This window comes from Solanum dulcamara, chromosome 7 (assembly GCF_947179165.1).
Source record: "Solanum dulcamara chromosome 7, daSolDulc1.2, whole genome shotgun sequence".
Taxonomy (NCBI): Eukaryota; Viridiplantae; Streptophyta; class Magnoliopsida; order Solanales; family Solanaceae; genus Solanum; species Solanum dulcamara.
Window position 1 is genome coordinate 6,790,553 of NC_077243.1, and position 21,173 is coordinate 6,811,725.

Sequence of the window (21,173 nt, forward strand, 5' to 3'; positions counted from 1 at the left end):
CCCAATTGACTCCCCATTTTATTAAAATATGATAATTATTTTATACTGTAAAATAATATATTATTGGAGATATCTCTTCAAATAATTTTTCGATAATATTTAACTTTTTTATGATCTTTGTTGGTAATGGACAAGACAAAATATAACCCTGTGGGAAATAGCACGAGTAGGAGTGAACATTTAATTGGTTCGATTCAATTCTTAGATTAATGATTTGATAAAAGTGAAAATAGAACTCAAATTAATTTAGTTTGATTCTTTTTCAAGTTCTTTGAAATTAGATTTACATTATTTCGATTCTTTTTCTGGATTTTTTTTAATACATGATCATTGCATTTATGTAGTTAAGGACAAAACTACCATTTGATTTCCAGAATTGTAAATAATCTCATCAACTGCCATTTGATTTCCACCAATATTAAATATATTTAATATCACAGACAAAAAAAATAATTAGTACTCATCTTTGGTATACTCAACCAAATCAAGCAGCTCCTGCAGAATTTCCAGGCCAAGGTTACAAAAACATAAAATAGAAAATAATCTCTGATCTAATTTTTTGTCACGTGATAGCTCTTTTTTATTCTTCTTCTTTTTGGGGGGTGTCAGTGAGAAGCATGTTTGTTAATGCTTAGCGATATCTTAAGGTTTTATTTATTTATTAATAATAAATAAATAATAATAATAATAATATATATATTTAAAAAGAACAGTTCAGAAGATAAAATTAGAAAATAAAACAAAAAAGGAAGTGCTGAGCAAATATTTGGATGACAATATGCAATTGTTCCTCGGTTTCAATTTATTAACAAAACTATGGAACGTAGTGGTTACGTTTAAGATATATGTGATAGAATTAATTTTCTTTTCAATTAATTATATATTTTACTATATTATATTATTCGATCTTATTATTATTTCTTGATTTAATTGCAGGAAGGAGGGTCAAAAATACTCCTCAACTAATATGTAATAGCCAGTTTTACCTTCCATTATACTATGCAGTCATTCATATCCCCGCCATATATAAATTTGTCACTACTCACTCGTATTCCTCAATTGGAAGGAAAACTCCAAATCAAGTGAAATTATCCATTTTTCTTTAAAAATTACAACTCATCACCTAATTTTAACCCATGTCCGATCCTCTAACTATCTTAACCCAAACAAATTAAACTCATGTCCGACCTTTCTAAATATAACTTGTTGTGAATAGTAATGATAGTCATGACTGCACTTGAACATAATGCAAGTTCATTGTGTTTTACGATTTGAATTAAAAAAATATGGTGAATGATGCAGGAATACGAAGGGATTTTTTTATCTTCCATTAAAACGAAATAAGGGTGTGTCATTTCATTGATGTATAATTTGAAAAGGTTAGCCAAAAAATTGGCAAATTCATAACAACATATTAGGCTAATTTATTGGACTATAAATAATATCAAAATAAATTACGACTATTTCTTAAAATTGAAAATTAATTATAGAAAAGATAAAATGAAGTTTTTCATATTGTGAGTTGTGACTACTGATTAATAAATTTACGTTATCTTTGTTAAGTAAGTGGAATGTCCACTTAGGTTTTTAAATGAAGTGGGGCCCACTGAAAGTGGGCATCCCACTAAATTAACTCCTATATAAACATGCCATATTGGCATGAACGGATGTAGAAAAACAAATATTTTTTGCTTCGTTATATTTCTTCCTTGTTTTCCCTTTTCTCTGTTTCCCTTCCGTTTCCTTATTCTCTTCGTTAAAATTTGTTCAGATATAGAATATTTTATAACACGTTATCAGCACGAGGCTCCGGCTAATTTTCAAGGTAACAAAAGTGGTAAGAGTTTTATTTAATTTTATTTTTATAAAATGGCAAATATTTCCAAAATTGAATTTGTTGCTTTGGATATCTCTGGAAAAGATTACTCCTCATGGGCACTAGATGCCGAAATTCATCTTGAATCAATGGGTCTGGCAGACACCATCAAAGATGATAACACGGCATCTAGTCAAGACCGTGCAAAAGCTATGATTTTCCTCCGCCACCATCTTGACGAGGGTCTTAAATTACAATATCTTACATTAAAAGATCCCTTGAAATTGTGGAAAAATTTAAAAGAAAGGTATGACCACCTGAAGTTGGTCATGCTTCCACAAGCACGTTATGACTGGTTAAATCTGAGACTGATGGACTTTAAAAATATAACTGAATATAATTCTGCTTTATTTAGAATTATAGCTCAGTTAACTTTATGCGGAGATGAAATCACGGAACAAGATAAACTTGAAAAAACGTACTCCACATTTCCACCCGCGAATATGCTCCTACAGCAGCAATATCGCGAAAAAGGCTTTAAAAAATATTCTGAATTACTTTCTCACCTTCTTATTGCTGAAAGACATAATGAACTATTAATGAAAAATCATGATAGTCGGCCAGTTGGTTCTTTGCCACTCCCTGAAGTGAATCAGGCAAATTCTAACCAACGAGAAAGAGGCCATGGCCCCAGTCGTGGTCGTGGTCGTGGTCGTAGTCAAAGAAGAAATTTTAATCATGATGCTCGGCTGGCACCGAGAAATAACCAGCAATATAAAAGGCAGGGTAAAAAGCCAGAAGCTTTACCGAAGAATAATTCAGAAACAATATGTCATAGATGTGGAGGTGTGGGGCACTGGTCGCGGATTTGCCGGTCATCAAAACGCTTGGTTCAGCTATATCAGGCATCGTTAAAGAGGGCAGAAAATAATCCAGAGACAAATTTTATCTCTGAGGACAATATTGAGCCCATGCATCTGGATGTAGCTGATTTTTTTAATTTTCCAGAAGTAAATATGAATGTTGATAAGCCCGATAATATTTAAACAATTCTCTTTGTTATTGTATGTATTAAATATAATGTTTGTATTTTTCTTGATCCATGTAATAAAATAAAAATTTGTATAATAAATTATGTATTAATTATAATATTTACTTTCTTTCTTTGTGAAGAAAATATGGAAATGCCTCAAATCTTGTTTGGATCAATGATAAATCACGAGGATATTTGTGTAATTGATAGTGGAACAACCCATGCTATATTTAAAGACGAGAAATATTTTTCCAATTTACTTAGAAGAAAAGCTAATGTTACTACGATATCTGGCAATTCCAAAATGATTGAAGGCTCCGGAAGAGCTACTATAATTCTGCCTAAAGGGACAAAAATTGTTATAGAAGATGCACTATTTTCTTCTAAATCCCCAAGAAACTTGTTAAGTTTTAAAGATATTCGCAGAAATGGATATCATGTTGAGACATTAAATGAAATGAATATTGAATATCTTGGTATAACCAAGAGTGTCTCAGGCCAGAAATATATTTTGGAAAAATTACCAACTCTGTCTTCTGGCCTATATTATGCAAAAATTAGTGCAATTGAAGCAAATATGATCGTAAACCAGAAGTTTACTGATCCAAATATATTTGTGCTATGGCATGATCGAATAGGTCATCCTGGATCAATAATGATGAGACGAATTCTTGAAAATTCAATTGGACATCCGTTAAAAAAAGAGAAGATTCTTACAAATGATGAATTTTCATGTGCTGCTTATTATCAAGGCAAATTAATTGCCAGACCATCGACCCTGAAGGTTGGCATCGAATCTCCTGGATTTTTAGAGCGTATACATGGAGATATATGTGGACCTATTCATCCACCAAGTGGATTGTTTAGATATTTTATGGTCCTAATAGATGCATCATCTAGATGGTCTCATGTGTGCCTGTTATCATCTCGCAACCTAGCGTTTGCGAAGTTGTTAGCACAAATAATAAGATTGAGAGCGCAATTCCCAGATTATCCAATTAAGGCCATTCGCCTTGATAATGCTGGAGAATTTACATCCCAAGCATTTAATGATTATTGCTTATCAATTGGGATAAAAATTGAACATCCTGTTGCACATGTTCATACTCAAAATGGCCTTGCAGAGTCATTTATAAAGCGCCTACAATTGATAGCAAGACCTCTACTAATGAAAACAAAATTGCCAATTACTGTTTGGGGTCATGCTATTTTACATGCAGCAGCACTTGTACGTCTCAGACCGACACATTATAATAAATACTCTCCGTCACAATTAGTATTTGGTCATAACCAAATATAGCCCATTTAAGAATTTTTGGTTGTGCAGTATACGTGCCTGTAGCACCACCACAACGTACAAAAATGGGCCCTCAACGAAGGTTGGCCATATATGTTGGGTTTGACTCACCCTCCATAATTCGATACCTTGAACCGTTGACTGGAGATTTATTCACTGCACGATTTGCAGATTGTCGGTTTGATGAAACAATTTTCCCGCCATTAGGGGGAGAGAAAAAGGAACCCGAAAAAGAAAAAGAAATTGCGTGGAAAGTTTCATCACTATCACATTTTGATCCACGCACCCGCACATGTGAGCAGGAGGTCCAGAAGATCATCCACTTACAGAAAATAGCAAATCAAATGCCAGATGCATTTACTGATTTGAAACGGATAACTAAGTCACATATCCCTGCAGTGAATGTACCTATCCGAATTGATGTCCCAAAAGGACCATCTACAAGTATCATAGCTTCTGAATCTCAAACACGCCAGAAGCGTGGTAGACCGTTGGGTTCAAAGGATAAAAATCCTAGAAAAAGAAGCGTAAGAAATAATAAAGATGATACTACACAGGAACTTCCTGAAGAAGGTCAAGGTTTGAGTAATCCTGATATTCCTGAAGAAATCAGTGAACCCGATACTCAAGTGAATGAAGAACTTTCAATAAGTTCTACCGGTGATGAGATAAATTTAGATCGATCAAAAATTACGGTGGATAATGTTTTTGCGTATAATGTTGCAATTAACCTTATGCAAGATAGTGAAAGTCTTGAACCTAAATCCGTCGAAGATTGTCGACGTAGATGTGATTGGCCAGAATGGCAAAAGGCAATTCAATCAGAATTAGACTCACTTGCTAAACGTGAGGTTTTTGGACCAGTAGTCCAAACCCCTGAAGGTGTAAAACCAGTTGGCTATAAATGGGTTTTTGTTAGAAAACGAAATGAGAGAAATGAAATTGTAAGATATAAGGCACGCCTTGTTGCACAAGGATTCTCTCAAAGACCCGGAGTCAACTATGAAGAAACATATTCACCGGTTATGAATGGAATAACATTTCGATATCTCATCAGTTTAGTTGTACATAAAAATCTTGAAATACACCTAATGGATGTGGTTACAGCTTACCTTTATGGTTCACTTGATAATGAAATTTACATGAAAATCCCAGAAGGATTAAAATTACCTGAAGCATGTAAAAAATCTCGGGAAGTATACTCAATAAAATTACAAAGATCATTATATGGTCTGAAACAATCAGGGCGCATGTGGTATAATCGCCTAAGTGAGTACTTAATAAATGAAGGCTATATTAATGATGTTATTTGTCCATGTGTTTTTATTAAGAAAACAAAATCAGAGTTTGTTATACTCGCCGTTTATGTTGATGACATAAATCTCATTGGAACCCCTGAAGAGGTCCAAAAGGCAATTGAATATCTAAAGAAAGAATTTGAAATGAAAGACCTTGGAAAGACAAAACTTTGTCTAGGTCTGCAAATTGAACATTTAGCAGACGGAGTTTTTGTCCATCAATCTGCCTACACTGAGAAAATCTTAAAAAGATTTTACATGGACAAAGCACATTCATTAAGTACTCCTATGGTTGTTCGATCACTTGAAGTAGAAAAAGATCAATTTCGACCTCCAGAAGAGGATGAAGAAATTCTTGGTCCTGAAGTACCATATCTCAGTGCTATTGGTGCACTTATGTATCTTGCTAACGCAACTAGGCCGGATATAACATTTTCTGTTAATTTGCTAGCAAGGTATAGTTCTTCCCCAACGCGAAGGCATTGGAACGGTATCAAACACATTTTGCGATACCTGAAGGGTACGATTGATATGGGTTTGTTTTATACTAACAAAGGTTGCGCAGACCTTATTGGTTATGTAGATGCAGGTTATTTATCGGACCCACATAAAGCCCGATCTCAAACAGGCTATCTATTTACACACGGAGGAACTGCTATATCATGGCGATCTACAAAGCAGTCCATTGTTGCTACTTCTTCAAACCATGCTGAAATAATAGCAATTCACGAAGCAAGTAGAGAATGTGTGTGGTTGAGATCGATGATACAGTTCATCAAAGAAAGATGTGGCCTCGAAAATGATGTCAAAGTACCCACAATTATATTCGAAGACAATGCCGCGTGAATAGCTCAATTGAAAGGTGGCTTCATAAAAGGAGACAGAACGAAACATATTTCACCAAAATTATTCTTCACACATGATCTTCAGAAGAATGGTGATATTGATGTACAACAAGTTCGTTCAAGTGATAATCTTGCAGATTTATTCACAAAGGCATTACCTACATCAACTTTTGAGAAATTAAGATATAAAGTTGGAATGCGCCGTCTCCAAAATATCAAATGAAGCTTTCATCAGGGGGAGTAAAATACGCGCTGCACTCTTTTTTCCTTAACCAAGGTTTTGTCCCACTGGGTTTTCCTGGTAAGGTTTTTAATGAGGCAGCATTCAAGGCGTATTACCATATGTGTGTATTTTTTTCCCACTGGGTTTTTCCTAGGAAGGTTTTTAACGAGACTCAATAACTATGTATTTTATTTCTTGTAATTTTTTTTTATAGAGGCACATTACACGTGGACATCCAAGGGGGAGTGTTAAGTAAGTGGAATGTCCACTTAGATTTTTAAATGAAGTGGGGCCCACTGAAAGTGGGCATCCCACTAAATTAACTCCTATATAAACATGCCATATTGGCATGAACGGATGTAGAAAAACAAACATTTTTTGCTTCGTTATATTTCTTCCTTGTTTTCCATTTTCTCTGTTTCCCTTCCGTTTCCTTATTCTCTCCGTTAAAATTTGTTCAGATATAGAATATTTTATAACAATCTTTAATTAGTTACTTCATAAGTTATAACCTTGAGTGAAATTTTCGCTATCTAACTTCAAAGTCTAGGTTATGTTAGTAGAAAGCATATACCGTTTAATATATATTTTCTCCGTTTTATATTAGTTGATCATTTTTTATTTTATACAGTGCTTAGAAAATAATAAATAAGAAGATAATTGACTAATTCACCCCTTAAAAAACTTCTTGGGAATTTTACAAATAAATGTGAACACTTTGAAAAAGAATTAATTGCAAGGATAATAAAAAAATACTTTAATTAATATTTTCTTGATTTAGTAAGGTGGACAACTAATACGGGACAACTATTTCTAGTAGAATCATCAAATTTAACATAGGACGGAGGGAGTATTTGGAAGAAAGCTTATGCGTTGATGAAATTTACACATTTTCTAAGGTGTTGCTCTCTCCGTCGATCTTTTTTTTTGTCCATTATATATATTAGAAATAGACGCCAAATTTTATTTGTACAGTTTGAAAAATAAGAAATAATTTAACATGTTTTTAGCAATTATTATATTCACAGAATGATGTAGTAATTATTATATTCAAAGTGTGCTATAGTAATTATTATTCTATGTATTACTCTTTAAGGATCAGATATGTCAAGTTAATACTAAATAAATAAAGATGAACAAATGGAGTACTTATTATCATCTCCAACTTTTAAATATTCGATTATTCATAAAACAAATGACAAGATTAAAGTATATGGAGTTTAGACAGTTAAAATATTTAAATTTAAAATTAGGTTCGGACATTTGATTAGTTAATTTATGAATACAGTTTGTACACTTTAAGACCAAACACTTGCATTAAAGAGTTGTAAACAACCATACATTTCCAACGAGGGGAAGGATGGAGACCACGTTAAATAGGGCAGGGCATAAAAATAAAATGTTTGATATTTACTCCCGTGTCAAAGAATGTCAATAATTAATTAATTAAATTATATATTCGTTTCTCGAAAAATAACTTTTCTATTTGCAACTCCTCCTCTTAGAAATCCTATATAAAAAATGTCTTTGGTGGACATAAGACACACAACCTCTAAATTTTCAGTCATTAGTGCACGTGTTTGAAAGTAATTGTGGAATATTGGGAAGCGACTGATTACGATGATTTGCATCGGAGTTGAACCGAAATCGCTTTTAAAGCAGTGGCTTACTACGATACAGTGTTTATAATAAGTTATTTACTACTTTATAATTTTAATCTAATATCAATATTGTAGTACTTTTCCCTAACATATTTTACTTACTTTGTAGTGTTGTGGTAGGTAACCAAAGTGGTGAATAGGTTGGATTTTAACAACTCATGGGGTAGGGGTGGGGGTGGGGGTGGAGGGTAAAAATTAAGTAGATGTTTGATCATAGTCGTCGTGTAAAATTCTAGCCACTATTATTGTATATATCGAATTAGAAGTACAAATTTTGATACTAAAAAATAATTTCTAACTGTCAAAAGTGAGTTGAAAAATTAGTCATAAGTTGTTTTTCAAATTTGAAATACAACTTCAAGTAAAATTTGAAAATTTTATAATCAAACATTGATTTTCAAATAAAATATAAAATATAAAATTATTCCAAAAAAAAAAGATTTATAATTTACATGGTCAAATGGAAATATATGGAACAGGAAACCATTACATGAAAGCATAAATTGAATAGTTAAATGTATAAAATTTAAAAATAGCAAACAATATACTATTTCTTCTATCCATCTTTACTTAACACTATACTAAAAAAAGATGCCCAATAATACTTGTTCAATTTATGAAATCAAAAAATAATTTACACTTAATTCCTAATTTACTCTTATCATTAATTAGTAGTCATTTTCCTATTACATTTTCTAAGACATTGTATTTATTATATTCAAAGGGTGGTATGGTAAAATTACCCTTCTATTTATAGTTTTTTAAGAATTGTGCAAATTCAATAATGAACTAGTATTGTTGGACGGAGGGACTACCTTATAATATCGAAATAATATCAAACGTGGCCACGATTTAAACATTAGATAATTTCATATAATTAAGACAAAGGAGTAGCAAAAAGTCAACAGGTTTGCATTACATATTAATTATAATTATTTTCGAGAGAGAATTGAGGAAGAAAAAATGATTGTACTTTGATATCTCAAGAATGGAGGAGGAGAAAAGAAAAGAAAAGAAAAGACAGGAACATAAAATGTAGTAAGAATTAAACAAAGTCATGTGACCATAATTTGTTGTCATGTTCATGAAAAAGACATTGCCAATCATCATTTATCTTACTATATATACTATTCCAAAGATGCATGTAACAAAAGTTGGCTCTGATGAAACCGATCCTTTCGAACTCGTATTGAATGTTTACATCTAATTTTATGATTTTTTTTTATATAATTAAGTAATTAACTTAATAAGATAAAAATAACTTTCAAATAAGTGCTTAAGTTTTGTTAGGAGCCATTTTTGTTTAAGAAATATTAATTGATCCGACAATCCTTTGCTAGAAACCACATTTCGTAAATAAGTACAAGAACATATGTAAATACATAATATATGTTAGATTTTTTGACTTCGTCACTAATTTTTAGTGTATTACTCCTTTGTTTATTTTTACTTGTCCTCTATATTAAAAATAAACGTTTAATAATACTTGTTCATTTTATGAAATCAAGAGATAATTTATACTTAATTACTAATTTACCCTTATCATTAATTAGTAGTCAAGATATTATATTTATTATATTCAAAAGGTGATATGATAAAATTACCCTTCTATTTATAATTTCTTAAGAATTGTACAAAATCAATAGTGGACAAATATCATTGGACGGAGAGAGTATTTAAAGAAATGGGGACCCACCACGTGTTTGTCATGTGCTAATAATTATTTACAGACACAATTAATGGATTTTTTAAGGAAGGTGATGATGATGGTGGTAAAGATTATAAATTAGAGAAAAGTGAAAATATGGTAGATTATAAATTAGTCTAGATTTGATAAAAGGTGACAAACTTTATAAATTTCCAGAAAATTAGAGAAGTACTATATGATGCTGGGCATCATGTGTTTTTTGCCTCGTGAATTACTTTTGCTGACGGATTTCACCTTTTTAAAAAAAACAATCTTCTCCCTGGGATTTATATTTTTACTAAGAATAAAATTAGACCGATAAAATTTCTATGAAAACATAATTTATTAAATTCATTTAAGTTTGGATGAGTTATCGAGTCGTTCATATATTAGCTTAGTAGTTCAGCCTATTAAAATTTGAGTTGATACATAACTCAAATTGATCTACAAAAAAAAATTAAAAATATTTTTAATTTTTTTTATTTGATATGTGATATACAATCACAATAAAAAAAACAATAATTATGTTAGATACTAAAAAATAAATAAAATAATCAAAACATAATAAGATTTGGATCGAATTGATTATAACCCGTATTTTAGCCGAACGCCCCCAACTTATTAGTAACAATCTATGTGGAATATAATTTATTTATTTTTTAAAAAAGGAAAAAGTACAAGCTTTTATCTACGTTATCTTTAATAAAGCTTTAGAAGGGTGAAAAAGGAGGCGACGACTTTGTAGATGTGGGTAAATCATTCTTTATTTACTTTACTTTTAATTTCATTTTCTCCAACGGTTGGAAATGTGACGGAATATTTGGAGGAGAAAAAAAATACTTAGCCCGGAAATGTTTACCTATAATTTTCTTAGAAGGTTTTCGGAGGTTCAAGATGAGAGATTAGAGTAACAACTTATTTGAACATTTTCATCAAAACAATAAATGCATGATATGTATCAGAATATTCATATATAGTTATATGAAATTAATATTAATTCTTCTATGGAAGATATAAAATGTTTTTTCTTAGAATTTTATTTAAATATCGTTTCCATTTATTTGTAATCCACTGTTTTTTTTCTTCTTTTAAATTTCACAATAATTCGACCACTCAAGGTGGAATGGCACCATTGGCAATCGGCGTGAGCTCCAGACCATAATTTTACCCATTGGTGCATAATTAGTGTCGCCCAAAGTGAAAACCAAGCAATTGTGGCAAAGGCCCTTCAAATAATAGCCCATTGGTGGAGCCCAATTATATTAACTCAAGAGAGCAAACTCCCATGTCAATGATTTGATAGCATATCATATCAAATCATTATCCAACCAATGGTCATGCGGTCCTATTGAGATTGCTTACCTAACTTACATTACCACCTTTCATCTAATCACATTCTATATCTCATAGGACAACTTAAGGGAATTTACGAGAAAGTGAAGAGTTTTAGAAGAGCTAACCCAAATTCACATCACATGCATGCTGTTGGACTCCATGAAGGTGTAGCAACAACAACCACCACCCTAGTGAAATACCACTAACTGGAATCTGAGAAAGGTATAATGCACGCTAAGCTTACCACTTGAGAGACAAATCCGCGAGGTCTGTTGAGCCAAAGTGGACAATACACACCATGAGTCTGGGTCATGACAAAACTACTCATATTAACCGGTGATTCATATCCTCCCAATATGTAATTTTTGAGGAAATGCTATGCATCTTTTTCCTATGTATACTTGGATTTTCTTGGGCAATGACAACGGCCTTTCTCTAATATAACAAGCGATAAAGCAGCTGGAAAATGCGTCGGCTTCTTTACTCGGTCTCCTTGGAACAACTATATGTATCTATCAGCAAGGTACAGAATACACTCACTACTCTATGATGAAGGGCAAAAATGAGTGAGTTTTAACAGCTAAGAACTATATACATTGACGCCGAGGATGAGAGTGGAGAGGCAATACTCAGAGAATTTATTTTCAGGACCTTCAGAAATTTAACGAATGAAGGACGTTCAACCATTGCTTATTATCTTGAAGCACTTCCAGCTCTTGAATAAAGTCGGTTCTTAACTTTGTTAAGTCTTCTTCCCACTGATATTGATCGAGATCAACAGCTCATCGCATTCAGCTACTTTAGAGTATATGAGACTTTCTTGTTTGTTGTGAATCCACTGTCAAAATTCCTGTACCTCACTTCTTTTCTGTATACCGTGTGAATCGGGAGCACCATACAATCAGTTTCCATTTTTCCTCACTGAAGAAAGAAAGAAAAAACTCAGTAGGGTGGTTGGTGAATATAGCTAAGCAAAGACAAGCTGATTTGCAACTGTATGGAGTAGCAACCCACAAAATTGTTATTTACTCTTGTCAACTTCCAAGCAGTTGCTAAAACATATAAAGACCGTAGCAAAAAAGTTAATTACAGGTCACTTACCTAAATTTATAAATTCAGAGGCCTAAAGTATTATACACATAGTTGTGATTAAAAGGAGTCATCCAAAGTAGTGAAACATTTTACCATTGCTAAAACATATAAAGACCGTAGCAAAAAAGTTAATTACAGGTCACTTACCTAAATTTATAAATTCAGAGGCCTAAAGTATTATACACATAGTTGTGATTAAAAGGAGTCATCCAAAGTAGTGAAACATTTTACCTCTTTGGAACCATGATCGTCGAACAGCTTGGCGGATCTGGCGCTCATGTTTCTCCAGGAGTTCTTCAACTCTGTGTGATTGAGATAGCAAAGGTCCTGAGAATTCAACTTTGTCCATTTGATCCTGAACCTGTTCAGGTACAATTTTAAAAGATCAATATTAGTCCAATGAATAAATATGCAACTTCATTTCACGAGTTTGCAATTGGCTATACTCTCTCTGAATGTTTCAGTCACAAACATGGAGGCTTGATTATTCTGAAACATAGCCATCAATGTCTTTGTTTGGAAAAAAGTAACAGAAGAGGACTGAAATGAATCAAACACAAAATTTGTAACCTGAAAATCTCTAAATTCATTAATTATCATGTTTTTAGTGAAAGCTCCATATTAGAATAATCTTATCCCTTTATAGTAAGCAGGTTTTAACAATGCGAATAGCAAATGTGTATTTATTATATTTGAATCCTGAGAAGAGATTTTGACTAACCACATTGATCCTCTTGAAAGCTGTCTCCTCTTTCAGATAGAGAGCCAGTGAAAGTTCTTGTGAGTGATAGCCATCAGAAGCATCAAACGAATCTGTCTGCTCTATTTGGCTCCAATGTCGTTGCATTGCATGTTTGGTGGATTCATAGGTGTCACAGCCCTTAGAATTGGTGCGACTTCCATTTGTAGTTTCATAGTTTTCTTGTTTTTTTAGCTCCATGTTATTTTTAATATGAAGTGCACCTGAAGGTTCAAACTTTAGGCTTCTTGAACTTGATTTACTCCTTGATCTCATTGACGAATCATCAACCCGTCTTTTCGCCCATGCAAAACCACTTGATCCTGAAACTTGAAGAGGGCCAGAAAAGGGGACATCGCCTTGAGATGCATTCTTAATGTGGGAAGCCTCTCCCCTCAAATCAACGGATGGCTTAGGTCGCTCAAGACCTATAATAATGTCTCCTTCTTTTAGAGTACCCAGACTACTACCATTACTTTTAGGAACACCTTGATTTTGGACGGGTAACTTCTGCAGAGAAAAAAATCATTTAGCTTTCTCTGTCCATAGTATGCAAAATGAAGAAAAACTTCACCATAACGTTTTTTATAGGAAAGAAGGAAAAAAGAGGACCTCTTCAGGTGCCAGTTTATTTGTCGCATTCTGTTTTCTGATTGACTTTCTGGTTGTCTCAGGTCCACGGGCTCTCCCACTAGGCTTCTTCCTGAAAATTCTCATATAATTAAATCATAATATAGCAAGACCTATGCAAAAGGTAGAAAATGTAGCAAAAGCAAGAGCTAGTGTCAGCACTTAGGAGCAAGATAGTGACGAAGTACTATATTTCATTCTATCCAAACCAGTTACGCCATTTTAGTCAAACAAGTCATACTCTTACAGAAAAATGACTGATGGAAAGCACGCTTCCTCCTTGTCCTTTTGTGTAGGGTTGGTTTTGGGGGAGGGGGTGCAGAGGGCCATTGGGCAGGGTATTTTCCTTTTGTCAACCATTCCAATTTTCCCTTAAAAGAAAAAATATAACCAGAAAAATATTCAAAAAATTCTCCTAGCAGAATATTATCAAGTTCTCACCTTTTTGCTTCTTCACAGTGTTTGGCATCAATCTCTTTGCTTGGTGGATACTTTGGCAGGCTTAAAGGATCACAGGCGTGAGGCTTTGTCTTGAAGTACTAAAAATAGAATCCGGAAGTTGTGGAGTTAGAGATTTTGAAATTTATGTACTTATAAGATAAAGAACAAGGAATAGTTGTGCACGAGAGGGAGGATACATGCATTTACTATTAGCTAAAATTAATACACATAAATAACTTATCAGGAAAAAACAAAATAAGGCATATAAATAGTAAGATAACAAAGGAAAGAAAGTATAAACTAACATTTTTAAGTTTTAGAGAAGAGAGAACATGAGAAAGATGTCAAAAAGAGTCTTGGATGAAGAGAACATGACAGATTTCAAAATGCACTTGAACTACTCGAAAAATGAAAAAGCGAAGAACAAACAATAAAACAACACTTCCAGGTTTTAAGAAACTGAAAATCAAGACACAATGATAAGATAGGGAAATTGTCATTACCATATCAAAAAAGGAAGAAAAAAAGAAGAAATATTAAAACAATACCTCAGATGCAAGGGCAGAAGAAGCAGTTCCACGTTTCGGTGGCTCCACAGAAAGAAGAGTCTCTATGAGTGAGACTGCACTCTTGGTTAGATCTTTAAATGTGTCCCACAGACAGCTCTCATAAGGATGTTGCGGTTTAAATAGAGTTGCATGAGGAAGTTTAGATTTCTTCCAGTAATCATCTGCCGGGGATCCACATAGCTTAAAAATTTTATGCAGCTGTTCAACCTGTAGCACAAAAGAGCGCTTGTTCAGCTATTAATCATGCAGCAAAAAACTAAGAAGTATTCAGGTTAATTGGCTAGTGATGAATCAGTTCACCAAGAAACCTAAATGTGAAAAGTTTGAGCTAGATAGGCACATTGCATTACTAAGGAAAGAGGAGGATAGAACAGGATGAGCAGTAAAGTTTTCATGACGTACAGTTTCCACAGAAGTATGTTACTGATCTTCTATTCAATAAAAGTAGCTACGAGAAAAGGAAATTTGAGCAAAGAATTATTTTAATATCAATTGCATGCTTGTTTAACAAGATTGATGATTTTGACCATGTAAGTGTACTAAGAGATCTAATCATTGAAGGAGGTACCTCAGTTCTCCCCTGAAGAATAGGTTTACCAGTAAGAAGTTCACCAAACACGCATCCCACACTCCAAAGATCCACAGAGGCTCCATACTCCGTGGAGCCCAACAGAAGCTCTGGTGGACGATACCATAAAGTGACAACTCGGCTGGTTAGTGGTTGCTTCCGTCCAAGGCTACAGAAGTTTGCCAATCCAAAATCTGCAACCTTCAAAATTCCGTCATTATTTACCAGAAGATTTGCACCTTTGATGTCCCGATGCATTACACCTCGAGAATGACAATGCTCAATTCCAGACAACAACTGCTTCATGTAGCATTTAATCTGTAAAATGAGCCAGCTCATCTTTAGTCCAACAATAAGAAAAAACTGAGTGGGTAGAAGAGAAGGTAAAGTTTACCAAATAGCTTTACAAATCGAAACAGAAACGAGGAGGTCTTGCTTAGATATAAGCAGATGAATCCCCTCCCCCACATTCAAAAAAAACGCAAGGAATTTTTTTCACATGTATTTTGCAAACCATTAATTGAAAAGATTCAATTGACAAAGCTGCAAGGTAATTTTATGAAAAGTTAGCAAACCTGTGATTCGTTGAACTCAACTTCTGGAAAAGACAGGAGTCCTGAAATATCATGATCCATATACTCGAACACAAGATACATGCTACAAGACAATCTGGAGGTAATTAGACCCTCTAATTTGATGATATTGGGGTGATCAAGCCTGCGGAGGATCATAATTTCTCGTGCCATAAATCTAACACTTTCTGGCTCGAAGTTATCAAATCGCACCTTCTTCAGGGCAACTGTCCTTCCACTTTCTAAATCACGTGCTCTGAATACGCTGCTGTATGTACCCTGACCTATCTGTTAGAACAGTGAAATGGTATTGGTAAAAACATTCATCCGTTAGAAAACCTAAAGTTGCATAATGATGTTAAAAATCGTTAGAAAGTCCACCAAGTAGGAAGAAGCATATTGACCCTAGTCAGCTGATGAGCAGCAATCTTGAATTGGTGTATAGCAAATAAAAATGCAGTTTTATTTTTCTCCAAGAGTTTTAAGGTGCTTTCATCATTTAATATTTCTTTATGTTAATATAACAGTTGTAAAAAGTCTCTCATATTTCAGCACAGCAACCTTCTTCTTTTGATTCCAAAACTTCGCCAAATAGGTACTAGTAAAAAAATTCTCAATTTTTAAGAACTGGTAAAATTTTCACTTCTCAGCTACTATGGAACAGTGATCCAAGTTATTTATACAACTTTCAGCAGCTTAAATGTCAATGCAACAGTGTTCATGAACTTTTTTAAGAGAACTAATAACTTAGAGACCTAGTTGCCTGTTGCGGAACCGTGTGATCTGGAATCTGGATTAGTATACCAAATGAGCCAAAAAAAACTGAGTTAAATTGGCCCAAGAAAAGGGTGAAAAAAAGGGAGTTAGCAACTCAACCTTTACTAATTCTCCGGCTTCAAGTTAAATTGAAAGAAATATATGAAAAGGGTAGACTTTTCTCATTAAGCTAGCAGTAAACACTACTACATCCCCATTCCCTTTCCATTTTGGGACAACGCTTTCAACTAACAAGCAAAGAACCCCAAGAAAGAACAAATCTTTGATCTGATCTTATTAATTCAAGTTTTCTGTCTGTCTGCCCCGATTGCCCTATTCCGGGAAAGAAGAAAAAATAAGAGACATGATGCATCAATTGGTAAGAAAAGAGAGATAGATAATTCAATAAATTAACCAAGAGATTTAAGTAGGAAAACAGATTTCACATTAATTTATTTTGCTTTACATACTTAATTTTTGTTATGATTTACTTGAGGGAAACAACCTCTTTAGCTTAGATAAGGGTAAACCTGTGTACACACAACCTCCCCCAACCCCACTTGTGGGATTATGATAAAGAGGGCAAACACACACTACTCAGGTCTTGAATCTAGCATTGCTAAAGAAAGTACCCTGCCATATGAGATTCTCAGTATTACACAGTAGTAGCTATACGTTATCTGATATATCACAATCAAATGAAAAGTACTTATGAGACATTCCGAAACTACAACAGTATTACAAGACAAAATTAAGTAAAAGACAGCTACTAATAAGGACACAATTTCTGCAGTAACAGAGATTTATACACATAGCTGGCCTCTTGAGTTTTGACCATATAATTTTGGGAGAATATTTTGATAATTTATCTTCAAATATCTATTTGGCTATGAAATTTGATTAAATTTTCTTCTAATATTTTCAAGTTCCCCAGAACTGGTCTGTTCACCACACAAAACTTCAAATTTTAAAAACTCAATTTTTCAAGTTTAAACTTCAAAATCTACATCGAAATGGAGCATCAAATTATGGTTTTGGCAACAGACCTTTTCCAATTTCTCGAAAGACTCAGCTCTGAGAGGCACCCATCCTTGAATGGCTTCCCCTGCAACAGCACTGAGCCAAGCAGGCCAACCAGCAGCCACTTGTTCACCTTCCACATATTTCTGCAAATTCCCCAACCTAAAACTCACTGACTCACTACCACACCCAATCGAACTCGCCCTACCTGACTCATCCAACTCGCTCCCCCCACCACTCAATCCCGAATCCCCCCTCTTCTTCACCTTCTTCAAATCAAAATCCAACCCGAACCCACCACTCCCAACCCGGACCCTACCCGACCCGACATCTTCACCGTCTCTAACGAGAACCCCCGAATGATCAAATGCAGGAGTTACCGACACGGTTTGCTTGGACGCCACACAACCCATGGTGGACAAAAATGTCAGCAACGACGACCCAGCAGCACCATGAGAGACGTTTTCACCGGCAACAAAGACTAACCCAGATGAAATTCGACTAAATCTTGACGTGGGTCAAGTTCAGTTCTCAAGCAACGCAATGCAAATTCCAAATATATTTATACGATCAAGAAAACTCTGTTTAAAGTCACTTCTTTTTCTCTCTCAAAACTTTTTTGTTGCGGCAATTGCGGAAGAAGGGGAAATTGAGGTTATTAATGGGGTTAGCACTTAGCAGCAACGTAATGAAGCGCAATCAACGGAGAGAAAAGGAAGCTGCTGCCCTTTTTACACTGACGTTCTGCTACCTTTGTTTATAGGCTGTGTTTCTTGTCATTTGCCATTTTTTTGTGGGAAAAGAATGAATTTATGACAAAATAAAGAATGGGCAGTCTTTGAGAGCAACAAGTCTTTATTGACTTTTATAAGCACAAATTTAAAATTCTCTACTCTTATTTGTTCTGGTAGATTTTTTTATTTGGTAAAAGTTTTTATGTGAAATCAATAAAAAAGAGCTCTATATCAAAAAATAAACATAAAACTCCCACGATTTCATATTAACTGAATTTTTAAGTTAACGCACATATATTAAAAAAAATATTCAAGAACAAAATTTGAATCATATTTTTTTCTATTACCCTTTTGTTTAATCAACCTCATAAAGATAATCATAAATACAAGTAGTCTTTTATTATAATATAACATTGTAAGTTGTGTAGTTACTTCTTAGAAAATTATAAAACTTCATTGATGGAAAGAGTTAACATGAAAAGAGTTTAAAACATTTCTCTTAAACTTTGAATAATTCAATTATTTTGAACAATGATTTTTTTTTAGAAATTCAGTTAATATGGAATAGAGGGAGTACATAAATATATTTTTTAACTTAGCGTTAACTGCGCACAAATATACATTTAAAATTGTATAAAGTTAAAAAAGTAGACATACGTAATATATACAGGAACCACATAAAATATATATGTCTACTTATTTACTTATATACAAATTTAAATACATATAAATGTTAGAGAATATAAATATTAGATAGAAGTCAAATTAAAAATTACGTTTATATATTATGTCTAAAATAAAATAAAATATGACTTATATGTATTGACTTGGTGTGTTTCTGGGATATTCAATATGAAGTGGTTAATTTTGGATAGTATGTGGTATTGGCAAGTGTAGAGAGTGACAAAAAATAAGGCTGACAATCACCAAAAAGAAAGCAAATCCCAAAAGAGAGTGAGTTTGCCAATAATGTAACGCGTGGAATATACTATGTGTGTAGGAAACATGTTCGTTGAGTTGGTGTTGACTAATAACACTGTATTTATGTTTGACTATAAATGTATAGGTTTAGTTCAATATTTATGTAACAGTTGTGGTCTTAATGGAGAGGCTGCCAGAGGGACATCTTCTAGTTAATTATATTTAGAGCAATAATAATATATGTGGTATAATTTCATAAGTAGAATTTAAAGAGAGTAAAAGTAGATGCAAATTTTATTTCTATCACATGTACATTTATATTATATTTAAATAATTGAAATTAGAAATGAATAAGATGAAGTGAGAGAAGGAAGAGGACAATTGGGTGAATAAAGAAAGAAAAAGAAAAGGGAAAGTGAATTGAATGATGTAAAGAGAGGGAACAATGAGAGATGCTTTTTTCTTTTAATGCCTACTAGCTGTTTCACTGTTTTATTTCTATCTTCACTTTTTCCACTTAAATTTTTAGGCCCCCTATTAAGGCTAAAAAGAAAACACGACAAATATTTTTCATTTGTTTTCCATAAAAAAAAAAAAAAGCATAATTTCTGATGTTTGTTAAGTTGGTAAAAATTGTTCTCACAAATATTTATTTATAGATAACCTAACAAACACTAAAGTAGGGGTGTTGGGTAATTGAGGTGGGGTTGGATAGGGTCTATAAGAGTGAAATGTCAACTTAATTTTACTGAATTTGTTTTCGTGCAGAAAATATTTGGCCAATTAGATATTAAAAAAATTGGAAAATATTTTTCTTTCAAATCAAACATACCTTCAGGACGTGTTTAGTATAGAGGAAAATCTTTTCCATAAAAAATCTTTTCCCAGAAAATCTTTTCTTGAAAAATAAGTTGATTTTTTACTTACTTTTCTCATGTTTGGTTGATGAGTGGAAAATATTTTTCGATACTCAATCAGACTCCGACCCCAACCCGAGACCTGACCTCGATCCCGACCTTGATCTGAGATCCGAGACCAGAATCGAGACCCAACCCCGACCCTGACTCGAGATCCGATCCCAACTCAAGACCCAACTCTCGACGCCTGATCCAAGACCCAACCCCCACTCGAGCCCCGAGCCCCACTCGATACCGATCCGAGACCTGACACCCGACCCAAGAACCAACCCGAGACTCGATCCCGACCCCGATCCCCAACACTCGATCTGAGACTCAACCCCGACCTTCAATCGAGACCTGATCCTTACCCAAACCCGAGATTCGACCCTGACCCCGATTCGAGACCCGACCCCGATCCCTGCCTCGACATTCGACTCGAGACCCAATCCTGACCCTGATTGGAGACCCAAGCCATCCCCAACACCTGACTCGAGACCTGAATCAAGATCCGCCATCGAAATTGGGACTCGATTTTGAATTGGGATCCGACCCCGACATCCAATTCGGGACTCAATTTTTGAAATGGAATCTGACTTCGACATTTGACCCAACAATCAATTAGGGACCTAATTTCGACACCTAACATGAGACATGACCTCAAATTTCAACTCAAAAATCCAACTCTGACACCCAACTCAAAATCCAATCTCAACACCTGATTCGAGACCCCACCCCGACACCCAATTCGAAATTCAACCTCTAATCCTAACTTAATATCTGACTCTAACTCAATCTGAAATCGAGATCGAGAGTGGAGTCTCAAATCGACAATCAAGAGTCGGATTCAAGATTAGTATTGAGAATCGATTTTCGGGACTTAAGTTAAGATGGAAAGTTGAAGAGAGAGGTTCAAACTGATTTTGGAAAATACTTTCCTTACTTTTTTTAAGGGAAGTAATTTTCCTTAATTAAGTAAAATAAGTTATTTTAAAAACACATTTTTCCAAACATTTTAAGTCAACTAAACATGAGAAAAT

At 33.9% G+C, this 21,173-nt stretch overlaps 1 protein-coding gene across 1 annotated transcript; it reads right to left on the reverse strand.

Annotated features, from left to right (window-relative positions):
* Nucleotides 1–11,648: 11,648 nt before the first annotated feature.
* LOC129894306 (protein IMPAIRED IN BABA-INDUCED STERILITY 1) lies at nt 11,649–18,335 on the reverse strand. Its single transcript, XM_055969931.1, has 9 exons — nt 17,609–18,335; nt 15,810–16,094; nt 15,235–15,552; nt 14,646–14,873; nt 14,098–14,195; nt 13,639–13,729; nt 13,009–13,536; nt 12,519–12,648; nt 11,649–12,116 (listed from the first exon to the last, which is right to left on the reverse strand). Exons 1-9 carry the CDS (start codon nt 17,993–17,995, stop codon nt 12,097–12,099), a joined length of 2,085 nt encoding a protein of 694 aa, XP_055825906.1. The 5' UTR covers nt 17,996–18,335; the 3' UTR covers nt 11,649–12,096.
* Nucleotides 18,336–21,173: the final 2,838 nt, after the last annotated feature.

Excerpts from the sequence above, each read along its gene's own strand:
- LOC129894306 (XM_055969931.1), bottom strand. The coding sequence starts at position 17,995 with ATGGGTTGTGTGGCGTCCAAGCAAACCGTGTCGGTAACTCCTGCATTT. Across the intron at positions 14,874-15,234 it reads TTCTTCAGGGGAGAACTGAG|GTTGAACAGCTGCATAAAAT; the intron begins GTACCTCCTTCA and ends TTTGTGCTACAG. Across the intron at positions 12,649-13,008 it reads CTTTCAAGAGGATCAATGTG|GTTCAGGATCAAATGGACAA; the intron begins GTTAGTCAAAAT and ends GTACCTGAACAG.